Source organism: Elgaria multicarinata, chromosome 20 (genome assembly GCF_023053635.1).
Source record: "Elgaria multicarinata webbii isolate HBS135686 ecotype San Diego chromosome 20, rElgMul1.1.pri, whole genome shotgun sequence".
NCBI classification, from domain to species: domain Eukaryota; kingdom Metazoa; phylum Chordata; class Lepidosauria; order Squamata; family Anguidae; genus Elgaria; species Elgaria multicarinata.
In genome coordinates, this window is record NC_086190.1 from 3,444,121 (window position 1) to 3,464,392 (window position 20,272).

General features: G+C 44.7%; 1 protein-coding gene across 1 annotated transcript in view; it reads right to left on the minus strand.

Moving 5' to 3' along the window:
* Positions 1-20,272, minus strand: part of AJAP1 (adherens junctions associated protein 1) — a 132,917-nt gene that overhangs the window by 72,154 nt on the left and 40,491 nt on the right. The window contains exon 2 of the mRNA XM_063145292.1: positions 6,498-7,228. Within this exon, the coding sequence (XP_063001362.1) occupies positions 6,498-7,228 (731 nt within the window). The remainder of the gene's footprint in view (positions 1-6,497; positions 7,229-20,272) is intronic.

A 20,272-nucleotide genomic window follows, 5' to 3' on the forward strand; every position in this document is an offset into this window, starting at 1 on the left:
ATAAACTTACTCTGCTAAGTAAGACCTGCATTGTGAGCTGTGTTTCTGAGCACAAACAGAATTCCCAAGGGAAAGTTCTGGCCCCAACAGATTTCAGCTAAACGTTAGGGAAAATGTCCTACTGGTAAGAATGAGTTTAACCATGGAATGGGTTTGACTGTGGTAGGTGGTAGATTCTCATTCCCTGGAGACATTTAAGAAGGCAGTGGTCAAATATCTGTAAGGTATGTTGCACCCTGTGTTGTATTGCTCTAGATGGCTTTCAACACCTCGTCCTACTCTATGCTTCTATTAGACATCTGGGCTTTAGAATGTTGTCTTTCATCTTCTGCATCCACATTCTCTCTCTCTCTCTCTCTCTCTCTCTCTCTCTCTCTCTCTCTCTCCTCATACACACACACACACACACACACACACACACACACATACACACACACAGAGGACCACAAATAGAGCACTCATTCCTAACTTTCAGAAAACCATGTCAATGTCAACATGGTTTACTTTTAAAGAGAGTGAGAATTTCCCATTCTGAGGAGCCTGAACACACGTTTCTGCATGAATCACGTATCTGGGCAGAACTTACCCTGAAAGTCAGAGAGACAAGACCACTAACTCATGCAGAGAGGTGGCAGTCTGCTTCTGCTATGGCAAGGTAATGTCTCATCAGGATGATCCAATCACACCCGATGAAGAGATGGGATGGAATTAACTGCCCACATGGGTGGAAGGGGGAAATTCCAGAACAGTGACTCATGCAGAGAAGCAGTGGGACAGCTCCCTCCGTCAATTGGTAATTGATTGGTAACTGTTTTTAAACGTTTGAATTAGTTGTATTTATTTTATGGTGTTTTTATTTGTATTGTACCCCGCCTCAATCCAGAGGGAGAGGCGGGTAACAAATTATTATTATTATTATTATTATTATTATTATTATTATTATTATTCAGTTTCTAGCAGTCTCATGGTCTTTGTTACTCTGTGTTTCCATGGGACCCACTGGAATTCTTTCATGGCACACAAGTGCTTTATAATATGTTATACAAGATTTATCATGATGTACTGAAGCCAAAATGATACATCATTTATTATAGATTGAATGGAACTCTCATAAAGTTTTATAAAGGGTTTTTTATTTTTTAAAAAAGTTATTTTGTCAGATTTACAGAGAATGCCTGTCAAATCTCTTTCTCTCACCTCCAACCTGCCGAAAAAAGGCCCTGAAATGCTTGCCCGGCCTGTTTTATTCCCGACGACACACTGGCGTTCTCTCAGTATGAATGTGTGTGGGTGAAACTCGCTCCACTTCAAACACATGTCAAAATGTGTTGCTAATAGCAACAGAGCTCCAGGAAGCCTGGTTCACTTCATAGGAAATTGACGGGCCTCCCGGAGGATGGCCCATCAGGAGGAAAGGCTGTAAGAGTTTTGTGGTCAGGATCAGTTGCAAAACGTCTGCAAGCACCATAACTGAGCATTTTCTGCATCCATCCATGGCTCACCCAATGGCCAGGTGGCAGAAGCAACTACGATGAGAACTGGAGACAACCCAGATTGCGTACTGCTGCCTTGTTGGCACGAGGCACTGAATGACAAAGTGTATTATCTGTAGAGCTATACAAAAATATGACTTTGTGAAAGTTCTCCAGATTCTGTTCATTCTGACCTGAGTCCTTATCAAGCTGGGAGATTTTCTTTCTTTCTGCATGAAACTCCACGTGTATTTTCTTAAATAGATGTCCCAAATGTATGCATCTATTGTGCACATCTTTAAAATGCACTCCTAGAATCATAGAATAGTAGAGTTGGAAGGGGCCTACAAGGCCATCGAGTCCAACCCCCTGCTCAATGCAGGAATCCGCCCTAAAGCATCCCTGATAGACAGCTGTCCAGCTGCCTCTTGAAGGCCTCTACTGTGGGAGAGCCCACCTCCTCCCTACATCACTGGTTTCATTGTCGTACTGCTCTAACAGTCAGGAAGTTTTTCCTGATGTCCAGCCGGAATCTGGCTTCCTGTCACTTGAACCCGTTATTCTGTGTTCTGAACTCTGGGAGGATCAAGAAGAGATCGTGGCCCTCCGCTGTGTGACAACCTTTTAAGTATTTGAAGAGTGCTCTCATGTCTCCCCTCAATCTTCTCTTCTCCAGGCTAAACATGCCCAGCTGTTTCAGTCTCTCTTCATAGGGCTCATTCTTCTCTGATTGATTACAGCACATTTGTGTGTGTGTGTGTTTTAAGTACACATATCTCATGCACAATGTTCAAATAAATGCATGGTGATGAACACACTGATTTTGGTCTGTGAATCCCACTGCAAGCTTTGACGCTTTGACTGCAGATTGCATCTGAGTCCATGTTTAGTCTGAGATGTGCAAACTGTGTAAATCCTGATCAAACCCGAACTGAAATAAATTCCTCATATGTACCTAATTATCCCTCCCAGGTTCAACCTGGCAGAAAAGGGCAATTAATATGATCCAGGGGGCTGGAGCATCTCCCCTATGAGGGAAGGTTACAGCTGGGGTTGTTCAGCTTGGGAAAAAGGAGGCTGTGGGGAGACAGGATAGAGGTGGACAAAAGTCATGCATGGTGTGGAGAATGTGGACAGGCAGGCATTTTTCTCCCTCTCCCATAATGCTAGAACCCGAGGTCCTCCTATGGAGCTGATTGGTGGGAGATTCAGGACAGAGAAAAGGAAGAACTTCTTCACACAGCACAAAGTGAATTCACAGCTCATAGGTGTCGTGATGGCCACCAGTTTGGATGGCTTTAAAAGGTGGTTGGCTAAATTCCTGGAGGAGAAGGCTATCAATGCCCAAAAAGCTCAAATGGCTATGTTCGACTTCCAGTAGCCTGGACAGAATGCTTATTTACACATGTTGCTGGGGAACATGGGCAGGAGGGTGCTATTGCACTGTACCCTACTTGTGGATCCCTGGTCCCACTGTGGCAGGTCGGCCACTGTGTGAACAGAGTACTAGACTAGATGGACCCTTGGTCTGATCCAGCAGAGTTCTTCTGATGTTCTGATGTTCTTCACCTTAGCTGCACCTTCCCAAACATCTCCTTGTTTCCACTGTCCCTGGCAAAGTTATAAATGCTTCTGGAAGTAGCTGGGGCCTTCACTTAGGACTACTGAGCAAACTGAGTAGCCAGGGGAAAAGAGGGAAAGTCCTCGTATGGATCAGTAAGTGGTTAAAAAAGCAGAATGCAGAGAATAAGTTAAATATCCATTCTTTCAGAAGGCGGGTCCATTAAATAAATTAATCTGGATATGTATTATATCGTAAAGCCTGACAATTCTTGAGAGAGAGAGAGAGAGAGAGAGAGAGAGAGAGAGAGAGAGAGAGAGAGAGAGAGAGAAGCATCTTTCTGGCCATCTAAGTCACAACCAACATTCTGGGATTTAATTTACTCCAAGTGCACCAAAGAGATGCCCAGTTTAGTAATGACAAACAGAATTTGCAATAACTGGAAAGTCCACTTTCTCATCTGTGTCTGCCGAGCAAATTATATTGGGTGGGATCAATGCAAGGAATGAGCACAGGGCTTCAATTCGATTATGCCGATGGTGCATGGATTTACTGAGCTTACGGACAAACTCCCATTAAACCCCAAGTGAGCGCCTCACATAGCAATGAAGGATCAGAGAGAGAGAGAGAGAGAGAGAGAGAGAGAGAGAGAGAGAGAGAGTGAGAGTTTGTTCAGTGGCTGAACATTTCCTTGGAACTCATATTTAATTCCATTTTTTCATTGTAATCCCCCCTCTTTCCTATTTCCTTTTATTTATTTTTTACTAGGAAAATGCTCCTTTCTAAGGTCTTCTGGAGTGCAGACCATTACAGGACTGGAGGGGGAGAGATTTTCTGCCATGCAATTGTAATTACTACTAATAGGGGTTTGGAGCTCAGCAGGCAGCAGTGTGAGTTTCTTTGGAAGGCTACAGAATGCCCGGGGAAATTTCAGAAATTTTTTAAAAAATAAATAAATGGTGAGGGGCAGTGTAGGTTACACAACCAGCAGCTGAGAGGAGTCTTGTGGTGCCAGAGCTGAACTTCAATCCTTGCCCTCCTAGGGTCTTAATCTGGCCTTCTACCATTCCTGCACAAGGTCATCCCAGTCCCTATCTCAACAGACAGTTTCCCAGCTATTGTATAAGTTCCCCCAAACTTCTGCAAAGTTGAAATGCCTCTTCTGAGAAGGCCTTTGATCTGCAATAGGGTTGGTTTGGGGGGTGTTTCTGGCATAAGGTAAGGCGAAGTCACACCCTTAAGTGGCTGCCAGATGGGAGATGGGATGGGGTGAGCCCCACTTGTGGGGATGGCCAGAGAGGCTTCATTGAAACTTCCCGACTGTTAGAGCAATACGACAATGGAATCAGTTGCCTGGTGAGGTTGTGGCCTCTCCCACACTAGAGGCCTTCAAGAGGCAGCTGGACAACCATCTGTCAGGGATGCTTTAGGGTGGCTTCCTGCATTGAGCAGGGGGTTGGACTCGATGGCCTTGTAGGCCCCTTCCAACTCTGCTGTTCTATGATTCTGTGATTCTATGTATTGCCTGTCACTCCCTTGGAGCTGGAATCATGGGGAGACCTGTTTATATTCAAAGGGGCACACTTAGTTCTCATGGGGTTATGGGAAAGACCAATACAGTCATGTCATGTCTCCTTGTACAACATGCCCCAGAATTCATAGAATCATAGAATAGTAGAGTTGGAAGTGGCCTCTAAGGCCATTGAGTTCAACCCCCTGCTCAATGCAGGAATCCACCTTAAAGCATCCCTGACAGACAGCTGTGTACCTGCCTCTTGAAGGCCTCTAGTGTGGGAGAACCCACAACCTCCCTAGGTCATGGGTTCCATTGTCACACTGCTCTAACAGTCAGGAAGTTTTTCCTCATGTCCAGCTGGAATCTGGCTTCCTGTCACTTGAGCCCATTATTCCATGTCCTGCACTCTGGGATGATCGAGAACAGATTCTGGCACTCCTCTGTGTGACAACCTTTCAAGTATTTGAAGAGTGCTATCATGTCTCCCCTCCATCTTCTCTTCTCCAGGCTCAACATGCCCAGTTCTTTCAGTCTCTCCTCATAAGGCTTTGTTTCCAGATCCCTGATCTTCTTCGTTGCCTTCCTCTGAACCCCCTATCTGCCCCCTTCTTGAAGTGTGGTGCCCAGAACTGGATACAAGTACTCAAGACAAGACCTAACCAGTGCTGAACAGAGGGGGACCAGTCCCTCATGTGATCCCTTGCAAGGTGTAGATGTCCCATAGTAGCCATCTCAACGTGGGAATTGTTCTCAGCTCTAAAAGGTCTTTTAGCATGGACAAATGAGATCCTCATCTCAAAGTAGCATTTCTCCACCCACATATCTAAAATATAAACACTCTGTGAAACCATTTTGCATGGTGTCCGGCTCCCAGCAGTTACCACGGTCCAGGATTTCAGCATTCCCATTGCCCCAGTGATGAGCTGTCCCATAACTGCTGTGCAAGTTTCAAATATTAGCCTTAGTGAATTATTCCACTCTCTGAGCTGTTGAGAGTGAACCTCTGCAGAGGAAGAAGCCAATGTACGAAATACGTTGGACAGTGCTGGGACTAATTAGCTCCCTGCACCAATTAGGTGTGCATTTGTCATTTTCTCTGCTATGAGAGACATGCCAATCTTTCTGCTCACAAAGACAGATAAATAGATAGAAAGATAGAGAGCTCCTTTGTTTCCAACCAGCAGTTTTCAAGCTAAACTCTCCCCCAAAATTACTTCAAAGCTTATTTCAGCTTGTCCTCCCTTTCCTTTTCATTCAATTTTTTTGGTTTTTCAGCTAATTCAAACATGAGACCACATTTCTGTGCGCGTATTTAAATCATCTTCTCTTCTCCCACTGACTAAAGGATGAAAATTTCAAATGTTCATGGGTGTGAGATAATATATTTGCAAATTTATTTTTGCAAAACCCCAAATTTGCAATCGCGTTTGAAATGTGGAAGCTTAGCAGTAGCCGTTTCATTTTTCAAAATTTCTTTTTGCGAATCCCCAAATTTGCAATCGCGTTTGAAAGAAATTTTGAAAAATGAAACGGATACTGCTAAGCTTCCACATTTGGGATTGCCAGTGGCACATGTTTGCTAGTGGTCTTCAACTGGTCCAGACCCATGACCCACCTCGGATTCCCAACCTGCAGCATGGGACCCACTTTCCCAATTTTACTAACCATGCCTATATATTTTAAATATGTGTATGTTTTAAATAACTCTTTTAGCCTGTTCGTATAATGAACAAATGACTGTGATTTTATGGTTTTAAATTAATGATTGTTGGTATTGTTTCTATTGGGTCTGTGATCGCATAATAATAAAAAATCTGATCTTTGCATGATTTGTGAACAGAAACTAAGTTCTCGTACTGTACATCCCTACTCTTGGGTGGCTTTCATCCTCAGCTAGAAATGAACATGTCAGCCGCGCACCCACAAGGAAATGCATATATAAATATACCTGAAGTGTCTCCTGGGATCTTAGGAGGAGGAGCGTCAACTTCTTTCCGGTTACCGTCAGACGTGGCGGGTGGGATCATTGTGCTAGCCCCGCCAGGGGTGCTCTTGGGTGTACCAGTTCCAGGCCCAGGCCCTTTGGGTTGTATAGTTGTGGAAGTAGCCTTGGTGGTGGTTGTGGTGGTGGTAATGGTGGTGGTGGTGGCCTTGCTATGTAAAACAGAGGCGGTGGTGCTGTGATAAATCCCCGGGAATGTGCTAGTTTCTAGCGGTTCCAAAGGACTCGTTGATCCCCAGACGATCACCTCGGTCTCCAGCGTGGGCTTGCTTATGGCCCGGCGGTACCGTTTCCTCCGTTTCAAGTAAGTCTGGCGCTCTGTATTCCCGTCTGCCAGAGAAGGGTGTGATTTCCCAGGAGGAAAGGGCTCCGGACGCCCGTGTTTCCAGAGGAGGTCCACGGCTTTGTGTAGCCTTTTGGAATGATACATATTTGGCAGGACATTAGAGCGTTCCAAAGAGGAAGAGGCATGGCTCCCTAGAAGCCCACGACTCCGTGCATGCTGCCCGGATCTAAGGCTCCACAAAGAGCTATGAGGGAATCCATGATGGTGCGCAGGTCTTTGCATGAACAGGCGCCTATGGCCGTGGCCCAAAGATTCGCAAGAGGTGAAATCCATGGCAAGTCGAAACATGGCTATTAAAATCCAAGCATGGCTTTGTACAGGATAACCTGACCTGGGGAAAGACAAAGAACAGTGTCAGACATAAGAACATCAGAAGAGTCTTCCTGGATCAGACCAAGGGTCCATCTAGTCCAGCACTCTGTTTGCACAGTGGCCAACCAACTGACCATCAAAGCAGGACATGGTGCAACAGCACCTTCCCACCCATGTTCCCCAGCAACTAGTGTACATAGGTTTATTCACTCTGCTACCAGAGGTAGCACATAGTCACCAGGCCTAGCAGCCATTGATCACCTTCTCCTCCAGGAAGCAAACAAGCAAACATAGCAAGCAAACAAATAAGTGAACCCAACAAAGGGATTGAACATCTCAGCTCTATTGGCATCAAGAGGAGAGCTTTTTCTCAATGTCATGTTTCTAGTCCTCATTTCCAAAACTGCTCATTCTTCTGCCTGCTGAGTGGCCCTAGGCAGCCCATGAATGCTCTGTTGTGGTGAACCATGAAGGCAACAGTGTATTCCCAGGTTCTTATGGATAAATTAATCTAATTGGGTTTTTTTTATATTAATAAATTTATTTGTCAGCTCTGAGTCCAAATGTTCAAACATAAAAAGCAATTCAAAACTTTAAAATAAGAGCAGTCAGCTTGGTGCCTTCCAGATGTTTTTGGACTACAACTCCTCTAATCCCGGATCATTGGCCATGCCAGCTGGGGCCTATGGAGGTTGTAGTAGAAAAATATAGAGGGTGCCTATATTTCCACTTGTGAAAATGTGAAAATCCCTCCCCAGAATGTGCATTTTTGTGCTTTACGCTATGGGGGAAATGCACATTTTCCAGCCAATTTTTTTTAAAAAAAATATTTTAAGTATTCTTCTATGACTATATTTGTGTAAAATTCCAGATAGAACAACTCCACAGTTTCTGTGTGACTCCAGAAAGCCAGGTTGCTGCAGAATCCACCGGTTGGATTCACAGAAGTGTGAGCCCATTTGATTCCATGACGTATTTATCTGGCATCCCTACTTGAGTTAAACGGTCAGAGGAATTATTAGGTCAGTGGAGAAACAAGAACCTCAACATTTGCATATACATCTTTTTATTTCTTTGCCACTTTTCCACAACATTGTGCCCAAAGTGGCTCACAACGTAACAAATCAGCAATGACAAATACAATTTACGAGGTATCAAAGAGCAATAAATAGAACATTATTCAAAAGCTATAATAACCATAGTGTTGGCAGGCAAATAGAGAGCCAATGTGGTGTAGTAGCTAAAGTGTTGGACTGGGAGTTGGGAGATCTGGGTTCTAGTCCCAAATCGGCCATGGAAACCCACTGGGTGATTTTGGGCCAGTCACAGACTCTCAGCCCAACCTACCTCACAGGGTTGTTGTTGTGAGGATAACATGGAGAGGAGGAGGATTATGTATGCCGCTTTGGGTTCCTTGGAGGAGAAAAGGCAGGATATAAATGTAATAAATAAAAAACTAAATAATAATAAATAAATATTAGAAATATAAATACATATAATACAATAGTACAAATAAACTTAACTAAACCTCACTAAACAGAAGAATTTGTTTTTGTATGTTTTTGTGGTTTTAAATTGTAGGTTTTTGTGATTTTAATTGTTTGTATATTGTTTTTAAGTGTTTTTAATCCTATGTAAACTACTCAGAGAGCCTCGGCTATGGGGCGGTATACAAATGTAATAAATAATAGTAATGATGATGTAGAGTACAAAAAAATTAACACATATAAATAAGTCTCCATTCCACACGAGGGTTCTCCACAAATAGCCTACAAATACAGGTTGGCTGGCAGACCCGTCTCTCGCCTTGTGGCAGCCTTCATCTCTCACCTGCATAGTTCCTTCCCTGATTGTCAGTCCTTCCTCAAGCCCCATAGACCCAAAAAGTTTGCCATTCCTCGGCATCAATGAGACTGAACTGGGACCCCTGCCAGATGTGATGTGTCTGTCATAGCCCAAGAGTAGCGGCCATTTTAGACACTACCATCCTAGTCCACACTATAACTGTCTGTCATACCAACGACAGGGGGGTTGTTAAACCAACCTTCCCCACCCCGGTTCCCTACAACTCCAGCATTCCCCAAACGGTCGATGCTTGGGAGGCAGCCGCTATTAGCAGGGGCTAATACACCCTTGCATTTTATCCCTGAAGTTGGTTCAGCCACCTGCGTGGCGTTCGATGGAGGTGCCGCGCGGATGGCGTTTGGAAACATCGCTCCTTCCTGGTTCCTCTGATAAGGCCCCTGGTGCCTTGCGAGTCTGAGAACTAGTAATTGAAAGCCACGCCAAGGAACCGTTCCCATCTGCCACACGTCGGCAGGTACCTCCCAGCCTCTGCAGGGAAGACTTCAGGAGTTCAGGTTTCCAGAGAGAACATTAGAGCAAGACTCTCCTTTAATAAAAACATCCCTGGTCCTGCTGTCATTTGTAACGGCATGTCAGGCTCCATCTCGGGCGCCGGCTAACTCTTTTAATGCAATTTGAAATCTCTTCTCGCCAGAAGAGGAGCGCAGTTGTGAACCGGGTGTCCTGACAGGGCATGCTAACGGCCATTTCAATAGGCTACCACCATGCCCCAGAAGGAATTCCCTTATCACTGGGATGGAATTTACATTTTGGGGTGAGCTTACAGCAACCTCCAGATCTATCATACTGCAATGCCCATCATCCCCAGCCAGCACAGCCATAGGGAATGATGGGAATTGTAGTCTGACACACTTTGAAGGCTGATCCATGACGGCTTTGGCCACAAGCGGCAGACCGCCGTGAAGGTAAACCCAGTGAAGGCTGGTGACTCCAATGTCAGTGGAGCAGTGAATTATTTATTATTATTTATTTATTTATTTATTGCATTTCTATACTGCCCAATAGCCGAAGCTCTCTGGGCAGTTTACAAAATTAAGACAATTCAAAAACAACAGTATAAAACCATAATAACAAATACAGTATAAAAGTATGACCAAGATAAAAACAGCAGCAATGCAAAAATACAAATTTGAAACAGCAAAATTAAAATTAATTTATGGAATGTTAAACTACTGGGAGATTAAAAAGGATCCGCTCCATGTTTCAATCAGAACCAGTCAGGCCTTGATAGGAGCTACCCAAAGGTGATGAACCCGATCCCTGTAATAGGTTCAGTGCCTTGGAGAGCTCCTTAACGGTTCCTGCTGCTTCTGACCCAAATCCAGAGAGGATTCCCCGCCCAACTGACATCGGATCCACCAGCCTCCACTGACCAGGATTGATGAGCTGACCCAGCCCGACTCCCCTGTTCCCACCAGTTCAATCTCCCCCATCAGAGTCCATTGCAAACACATCCACCGACGAAAGCGAAGGGCATTTCAGAAACCATTTGGCTGAGAGCGCTTTATTGCTCTGCCTGTTCTTTGTTTTATGAATGTTGTGTGTTTTACACTGCTGGTTTTTATATGCTGTTTCAGTCCTTGCCTGTGCATTGCCAAGCCATGGAAAGGCAGAATAAGATTATTTTAAACAAAATTTAAGGACAGCATTGGGGGAGATAAACCTACTCTTCCCTCTGTCTTTCTGCCAACCCTACCTTCCTCTCTCTCTCTCTCTCTCTCTCTCTCTCTCTCTCTGCTACCCCTTTTCTCTCTTTATACCAAACCCCCCTCTCTCCCTTTCACACACATACACACACACACCACCAACTCCAGCACCATCCTCTCCCTGGCAGTTAGGGCTGAGTGAACTCAGGGAGAGTTCACCCTGCCACCCCCCAGGCCCACTAACTGGGCCATGTGAGCCCCTGCCAAGGGCTCACGGAACGAGTTGGAGGCTCACACCACCCTTATTGGCAGTCTCTCTCTCTCTTTCTCTCTTTCTGTCTCTCATTCTAGAATCATACAATAGTTGAGTTGGAAGGGGCCTACAAGGCCATCGAGTCCAACCCCCTGCATCATACCTGACAGGTGGTTGTCCAGCTGCCTCTTGAAGGCCTCGAGTGTGGGAGAGCCCACAACCTCACCAGGCAACTGCTTCCATTGTCGCACTGCTCTAACAGTCAGTAAGTTTTTCCTGATGTCCAGCCGGAATCTGGCTTCCTGTAACTTGAGCCCGTTATTCCGTTTCCTGCACTCTGGGAGGATGGAGAAGAGATCCTGGCCCTCCGCTGTGTGACAACCTTTCAAGTATTTGAAGAGTGCTCTCATGTCTCCCCGCAATCTTCTCTTCTCCGGGTTAAACATGCCCAGTTCTTTCAGTTTCTCCTCACAAGGTTTTGTTTCCAGACCCCTGATCATCCTCATTCTACTACCCGTTCTCTCACACACACAGCACATAGTGAAACTATGGAATTCGCTACCACAAGATGTGATGATGGCCACCCGTTTGGATGGCTTCAAAAGGGCGTTGGATAGGTCCCTGGAGGAGAAAGCTATCAAGGCCTACTAGTCCTGATGGCTCTGTGCTACCTCCATTATCAGAGACAGTAAGCCCGCATACACCAATTGCTGGAGAACATGGGCAGGAGGGTGCTCTTGCACCCATGTCCTGGTCATGGGCCCCTGGTCGACAGCTGGTAGGCTGCTGTGTGAACCGAGTGCTGGACTAGATAGACGCTTGGTCTGATCCAGCCTCAGGGCTCTTCCTATGTTCTTAGAGTGAGCAGAGAGATGCTCACGCATCTCGATTCCAGACTGTCACCCACAGCAACCTCTAGAAAGCAGGCAGCTCATAAGATCCCTTCCCATGATGTCCAAAGCAATTGTGCTGATCTGAAGAAGAGACGAGCTTGGCGGCTTCCTGACCCCATCTCAGGGTTCCTCAATCATCTCCATTAGCCTCACATTTCATGGTACGCTTGCATGGCGCAGGCAAGGAAGCACGAACCCTGAGGACACAGCCCGCTGACTGAAAGGCCCAAACACTCCCTCATTTCCTGGAAAGACAGAACTGGGGCATGGACCCCCAACTTTTGGAGGAAGGTATCTCTCAAGACACCCAAATCGTCTGTGTCATGTTGTGGTGTGTGTGTGTGTAAGAGTGATGACAGAATGTCTTTCCGAATAAAATACCAATGTGTGGGAGTTCCGGTTGTCTAGGCAACAAGCCACTAAATTGTTTGGAGACAGCTAAAGGAAATGTTGTGTTCCCAAGAAGCAGACTCTGGGGGGCAACTGGGGGTCCTTCCCCCTTTGAGTGAGATGGACGCTACAGCTACGGAGGGGAAGATATGTCTGTTTCTGGTCCCTCTCAGTGCTGCATGTATTCATTCTTAAGTCCCATTTCCGTGTTCATCTGTGGAATAAAATTTCTGAACATATTTTCTCACAAAAGGCCTTTCCTGTTCCTTTTTTTTGTTCTCGAAGGACACATTTCTAGTTCTAAATTTATCCAATAGGATGCAATTTTTTAGATGTTTTGGGGTATGAGGCTTGAGAACTGCATCACAAAATTCACAGAAGGGCATGATCCGCAAGGCAAGGCTGTTCCGATGAGTCCGGGAGCTATGCCAGTCCCATGTTCAGGGATGAGGAGGGCTTTGGATCATCCATATCTTCAGCCACCCCTGTACCCACAATCTGTCAAACCACACTTTCAATCAACCCCTTTTTCTCTTCTTCTGGGGATGGGGATCCGACATCATGGAAGTAAGAGATAAAGGAACAACCTTCAGAGGCTGGGAGAAGGGATCTGTGGTCAGATCTCCTCCTCTGAGGTTGGAGCACTCTCTCCAACCTCAGACAGGAACGTCTGTGATGTCCTATCACAAAGTTGCAGCTTTACAAGGCAACAGATGCTCCTGAAGGTTCTCATGTGGAACCAATGCATTGGGAAATTCCCCATTGATCCATGAATGTGTATATTGATTTTAACGCCTGGATTTTGTACATGCTCATGGGCAGTTTGCTTGGACCACTTTGCCTCGAGACCCAACAGAACTGGTCTAAAGTGGCCCAAATCTGCTTGGGGTTTAGACTTCCTTCAAATCAAGTCCCCCCCCCCCACCTCAATTTCCAACCCAGACCTTCAATGGAAAGAAAGCACTGCACTTAGGCACCATGGTTATTATTATGCTACCTCCAAGAAACTGTCTCATCTAGTTTTAAATACCACGTCCATCACCACACATAGGGGCAACAAATCATAGAATCATAATTTCATAAGGCTTCCAGATCTCACAAAAGGATGGCTGCAGATGGGACTGGGATCATAGAATCATAGAATAGTAGAGTTGGAAGTGGCCTACAAGGCCATCGAGTCCAACCCCCTTCATCATACCTGACAGGTGGTTGTCCAGCTGCCTCTTGAAGGCCTCTAGTGTGGGAGAGCCCACGGCCTCCCTAGGTAACTGATTCCATTGTCGTACTGCTCTAACAGTCAGGAAGTTTTTCCTGATGGCCAGCTGGAATCTGGCTTCCTTTAACTTGAGCCTGTTATTCCATGTCCTGCACTCTGGGAGGATCGAGAAGAGATCCTGGCGCTCCTCTGTGTGACAACCTTTTAAGTATTTGAAGAGTGCTATCCCATCTCCCCTCAACCGTATCTTCTCTAGGCTAAACAGGCCCTGTTCTTTCAATCTCTCCTCACAGGGCTTTGTTTCCAATAAATATTTATTTATTTATTTATTACATTTTTATACCGCCCAATAGCCGAAGCTCTCTGGGCGGTTCACAAAAATTAAAACCTTCATAAAACAACCAACAGGTTAAAAGCACAAATACAAAATACAATATAAAAAGCACAACCAGGATAAAACCATGCAGCAAAATTGATATAAGGTTAAAATACAGAGTTAGAACAGTAAAATTTTAATTTAAGTTAAAATTAAGTGTTAAAATACTGAGAGAATAAAAAGGTCTTCAGCTGGCGACGAAAGGAGTACAGTGTAGGCGCCAGGCGGACCACTCTGGGGAGCTCATGCAATACATTAATTAAGAAATGATCCCTCCTTTGATCTACCAAATCATCCCCAATGCCCTCTTGCTTCACCTTCCCACTACCTCACACTTAGTAATCAGGGAACAAGAGGGGGACTCGCTTTGGATGGAAAATATACCGAAGATTTTAAGCTTCCAGTGCATGGACATTTCTCCAATATGATTTTTAGAGGACAAGGAATAATCTGCCTCTTCTCTTCAGCAATAGACGCAATCTGAAGCAAGTTAGAAGCCATTTGAAGCCAGTTAGATGCAATCCAGCTCTCTCTGTTCTGCTGCTTAGCATTTTGGATGCAATATGGACACATACTTGTGCACACACACACACACACACACACACACACACACACACACACAGCTGCGGGGGGTGGGGGAGAGGGAAGGGATATTTACCCTTGGCTGCTAATATAGAAAATAGATGTTTTCCATATAACAAATTAGTAATGGAACAGGCAATCAGGTAACACCATTTCGGCAAAAAAGCTTCTGTGGCATTTACTGTAATCAGCATGATTCAGGCAGGCTCACCACGCCGGTGGGTGATTTTGCTTTAAATTGTCCCTTAGAAAGGGAGTGCGGAGCCTGCCTTTGATTCGAGAGAGGATTCCCCCCCTCCCATCCCACCTTCCCTCTTTCAAAGCCTGAAATGTTCCCTTCCTCTTTGTTGCACCTCTGATAACAGCGCCGGCATTTTCGAGTGGAGCCGTTGTGTCACTTGATACCGCGATGGATCTCCTGTCATTAAGTCATTTTCCTCTTCAAGAGCTGCTTTGGAGGGTTGTAGAAAGTTGGGCTCAGACGAAAATGACGCCTCGCTGCTTCAGTCTGAATTCGTTTTCGTCAGCATCACGTCTCTCATTTGGGGTGATTTTCAGCAGTACGAATTGCATTAACGTTGCTCTCCCCTTTGTCCGTCTCTAGGCTGGTTTCTTCGTCCTTTGTCCTCATTGTCTTTGGTTTCATTCCCCTGCTCTGCCACGGACATGGTGACATGTATGTCGGTGGTCTTGTTTTATAAAGAAAATAGAAGGCTGTGGTTTGGAAACAGCAACAGTATAATAAGAGTGATAACACTCAAACCACAAAGACATCAAATCAACTTTCATAGATGAATAATTCAGAAACTTTACAAATGTACAAAGAACAGGCACATCAACAATATTTATAGGATGTTCACACTAACATTCACAACAAAGCCTGCAATATCAACATCTAATGTACATATAGTGAACTATTCACATGAAGCGTCTTTTATATAAACAGTAGTCCGGTACTAATTGCTGTTTCGAAGATTCTTCCTGAGGAAGAATCTTCGAAACAGCAATTAGTACCGGACTACTGTTTATATAAAAGACGCTTCATTAGATGTTGATATTGCAGGCTTTGTTGTGAATGTTAGTGTGAACATCCTATAAATATTGTTGATGTGCCTGTTCTTTGTACATTTGTAAAGTTTCTGAATTATTCATCTATGAAAGTTGTTTTGATGTCTTTGTGGTTTGAGTGTTATCACTCTTATTATACTGGTGGTCTTGTTTTGCCCGTGACGTTGCAATGATACACTTGAGGTATGACACGGTGGGTGTTCATCACTGGCAAAGTCGAGATGTGAAGACTGTTCCAGAAAAGGAGGAATTGAACGATCAGCAGCCAGGAGTTCAAGGGGTTAAAAAAAAGTCCCATCCAAACAGTGTAAATGGGACAAGACTAATATTTTGTGTGTCACATGTGCTTTGGGGATATATGAATCAGCAAAACAAACCAACAAAACCTAACCAAACTCTGAATTCCATCTCAAACTTGGTCTGACTCGAGTCTGAATCAAATTGTTGTGATTTTCTTTGTTGATATATTCTTTTAACATGAAAATCCACGCATATGTTCTTGCAGGTTTGGAAGGTCTGCAAATGTATTGCAAGCTTTGAAATGCATGGACTCCGATGCAGATTGTGACCGAATCCGCGTTCAGTCCGGAAGGTGCGAACTATGTAAATCCTGATCAAGGAACGGACTGAAAGGAATTTCTCAGACTCCTTACATGTGCTGTTTTTTGAAGTGAACATTACAAAGGTCTGTGCAACTCTGGTAGAAAGACTGACAATAAGGAATCTCACCTCCTTAAAGACTTCTTGGTGTAAAGTGGGAAGAGCTGGAAATTATTTTCAGCAGGACTTAAAAAATGAATCCTTTTTGGTTGTTGTGGGGGATTGATTGATTGATTTACATTGCCCTCACTTGCCTACACTTGCCCTCAGTGACACCATTACATACCTAAACCTGATTAACATGATCCCATTCACAGTATGATTCCTAATTTGTTGGAACTGCATGCATGGTTATTCCGGGAAGGAGGTATAAACAGCTGAGTTTGGGGGGGGAGGCTGGGAGTGACCCTGAAAAAGCAGCATCAAGTGGGGGAAATTTATTCTGGACATGATTTCAAAGGGAGAATACACACATAATCTAAGTAGTGGAGGGGGAGAGAACTTTGCTCCACTAAAACACTTTCTTTCCTCAATGGTGGCATGTAATTATCGAGCCAGGCCAAGAGGTTATCCAGGTACAGCAGTGAAAAAAGTGAAGGTCAGAGGGCCCAGGATGTATTGCCAAGGGACCCCGACAGGAAGACGGGACGCAGAAGAACAACTGTTCAGGACTACAAACAGATGAGGACCTTTAATAGCCATGCAACTGCTGCAGGGCAGATGGATTTTACCATATTACATCAGGCCTCAGCTTGCTGCTGAAACAACATCCTCCTATGGTTCTAGGAGGAGAGAGGACCAGACATGAAAGCTCACTCTGAGCTCTCCATGATCCTGTTTCAGCTGTCCTTTACACAGGAGGGCTTCTGTCCTTACTTAGCTTGTTGTGCCCGCTGTACTCAAAATTGACCAGACTCTAACTACTAGCCACAACCTTCCCTGACTGTTGTCTATAGCCTGGACTCCCCTTTCTCCAGTCTGACCTGTTCATATGCCATTGGCTAGCCATGAGGAGGGAAATTGGGTGGTAGCTGGAGAAGGAAGATGGGATGGGGAGTTAGAAAATAAGGGGTACTGTGGTGGTTTTGAATACAACAGGGACGGAGGAGCAGAGCACTAAAATAAATACATGTGTACTTACTATTCTGTGAAATAACAGTGCCCGGAGTACCTTGTCATGCAAAATTAGGTGAACCCAATGTCAATTTGACAGCAAAGCAAATGAAATTGGATAGAGAAGAACCATATACAGGTTGCCTTAATTAGTCAGAAATGTTATTTCACTGGATTTTCAAAGGAGTGTGTCCTGCACCTTTTCAAATAAAATTGAATTTGCAGGCATAGAAGCTAAGGCCTGTAGCTTTAGCATTTAAAGTTTGGCAGGATTTAATAAGGCCACCAGGTGAGCCCTTTTCTCATTTGGTCTCTCAAATGAAACTTGTTTTCAAAGATTGTGATACTATTATTTTTTAAATGGGCAATACAATTGCTCAACATTCATTTCATTTTTTCCATTTCTATACTGCCCAACAGCAAGAGTTTTGTGGGTGGTTTACAAAGATCACAAACCTTCAAAATGCATTCTTCATAGTATATAAAAATCATTTCTATATGAACCTAGAAACAGAGAGCGCACACACAGACAAACATATATCTAAACAATTTTGAAAAAAACAGCAATAACAAAAATCCAGGACCGATTAGAACTTCATCACATGGTGCAAAATGCCTGAGAGAAGACCTGGTGCTGAAAATATAACAATGTTGGTGCCAGGTTGGCATCATTGGGCAGATCATTCCATAATTGGGGGACCACCACTGAGAAGGCCCTCTTCCTTGTCGCTGCCTTCTGAGGCTCCCACTGTGTCTGTCTGTCTGTCTGTCTCTGTCTTTGCCACCCTCTACCATAGCTAGATTACAGAAAGTCCAAGGCCTGCTGTGTGCCCCAAATAGTTTTGATGTTTACTTTTAACTCTCCAGGCCAACTAAATATTCATTGGCCAATGACCAAATTTCATATTCATTTCCTGCTGGAAAGTTGTCGTTGCTGGGGACAGTTATCCATCCACACTGTGTTGCTTTTTAAAGGGATGTGCATTCACATGAACTCCAGTATCTACATTCTTCCCCAACTAGTTTCTAAGCATGACCGGATCAGGGTGAGGACACATCAGCCCAGATGTATGTGGACCAGGGTGAGAACACATCAGCCCAGATGGATCAGGGTGAGAACACATCAGCCCAGATGCATCTGGATCAGGGTGAGGACACATCAGCCCAGATGGATCAGCCCAGATGGATCAGGGTGAGGACACATCAGCCCAGATGGATCAGCCCAGATGGATCAGGGTGAGGACACATCAGTCCAGATGGATCAGCCCAGATGGATCAGGGTGAGGACACATAAACCCAGATGGATCAGCCCAGATGGATCAGGGTGAGGACACATCAGCCCTGATGCAACTGCAACAGGGATGTGTTCTCTTTTAGAAATGTAGGAAGCAGACTTTTTCCAAGTTAGATGTTGGGCCATCTAAGGGATGTGTGATGCTGGAAATTCCATTTGGTTTGGGCCCCACGAGATTGAACAATGTTTCTGTTATGTTAAGTGGCCGCAGAATGTAGCTGATTTTTCCCCCTCCTGATTCCAGAAATATTTTGCACATGTTGAGATTTTGACTTTATTGTATTTTTTAAATTTATTTTTTACCTTTTTGGTGGATCTTGAATTTTCTGTTTTGTTTTGTTTTTCAACTTCCCCTGGTCTTTTGCAAGTGTGCAAGGGTGGGCATTCAGTTGTCTGTTATGTAAAGCTTTGCAATCTCAATTTCCTTGTAAGGAATTTTCCACAGCAGCACCATTCCATGCTTGTGGAAGAGCGTGTCCATTTCATGCTCCACTCTGCCTTTCCTGAGCAAACTATGAAGAGGATGAAACTGGCAGGTATTCCCATGTAACAGAGCAGACTGGAGGACTTGCAAAAGACCACAGACTAAAAACCAATAATAGCAATGTCCCCATTCGTGCAAATTTACAGACCTGAAAAATTAAATCTCTCTCTCTCTCTCTCTCTCTCTCTCTCTCTCTCTCTCTCTCTCTCACACACACACACACACACACACACACACACACACCAATTTCTGCAAAACTAACAACCCAATTAAGATGATCCCATTTGTACCAATCCCAGGACCCACCCAAAATGTATCTACTTATTGAATGAATGAAAATAATAATAATAATAATAATAATAATAATAATAATAATAATAATATACAACATTTTCTGGAATTGGGGGGCAGGCAGGGGTGGAAATCTGCAACAGTCCACTGCTGCATATCAGAACAGAAACAGGTTCTGATATGCAGGATCTCTTCTCCATCCTCCCAGAGTGCAGGACACGGAATAACGGGCTCAAGTTAAAGGAAGCCAGATTCCAGCTGGACATCAGGAAAAACTTCCTGACTGTTAGAGCAGTACGACAGTGGAATCAGTTACCTAGGGAGGTTGTGGCCTCTCCCACACTAGAGGCCTTCAAGAGGCAGCTGGACAAGCATCTGTCAGGGATGCTTTAAGGTGGATTCCTGCATTGAGCAGGGGTTGGACTCGATGGCTTTATGGGCCCCTTCCTCTACTGTTCTATGATTCTATGATTCTAAACTGAATGAAATTCCCAGCATCACACACCCTTGTGCAAAACTGTTTATAAAATCAAGCCCCTCTTCCAAATCTCAGCTGACCAGTAATTTCCTGCGCTCAGTAAAGCCACCATGTGCACTGGGTGGACGTTCGATTCTTGAAAGGAACAGACACATCCTGTTGGCAACAGTTTGCTGTGAATGTGCTGGACTCAGAGGCTCAGCGGGCCGACCTGCCTGCTCTTCCGTGGCTGTGCCCCCACTGCTGCTGTATTGAGAACTTCTCGACTTTGTCTTCTCAACCTGCCCATGCCTGGCCAATATAGCAAGGCTTGGAACAAGAGGGGAAGGATCACAGCTTCCTCCCACAACCTGGTGGTCTTGAGGATTCTCCTAACGTTTGTCATCTCTGCTTCGCTAGCTCAAAGAATCGGGTCCAAATGTCTGGAGGCCACAGCAACTATGTGAGGGAGAGAAGCTTTTGTTCAAATGCTGGCTATCCTGCTAAGGTGTCTGGTTTATAATTCACTTCCAG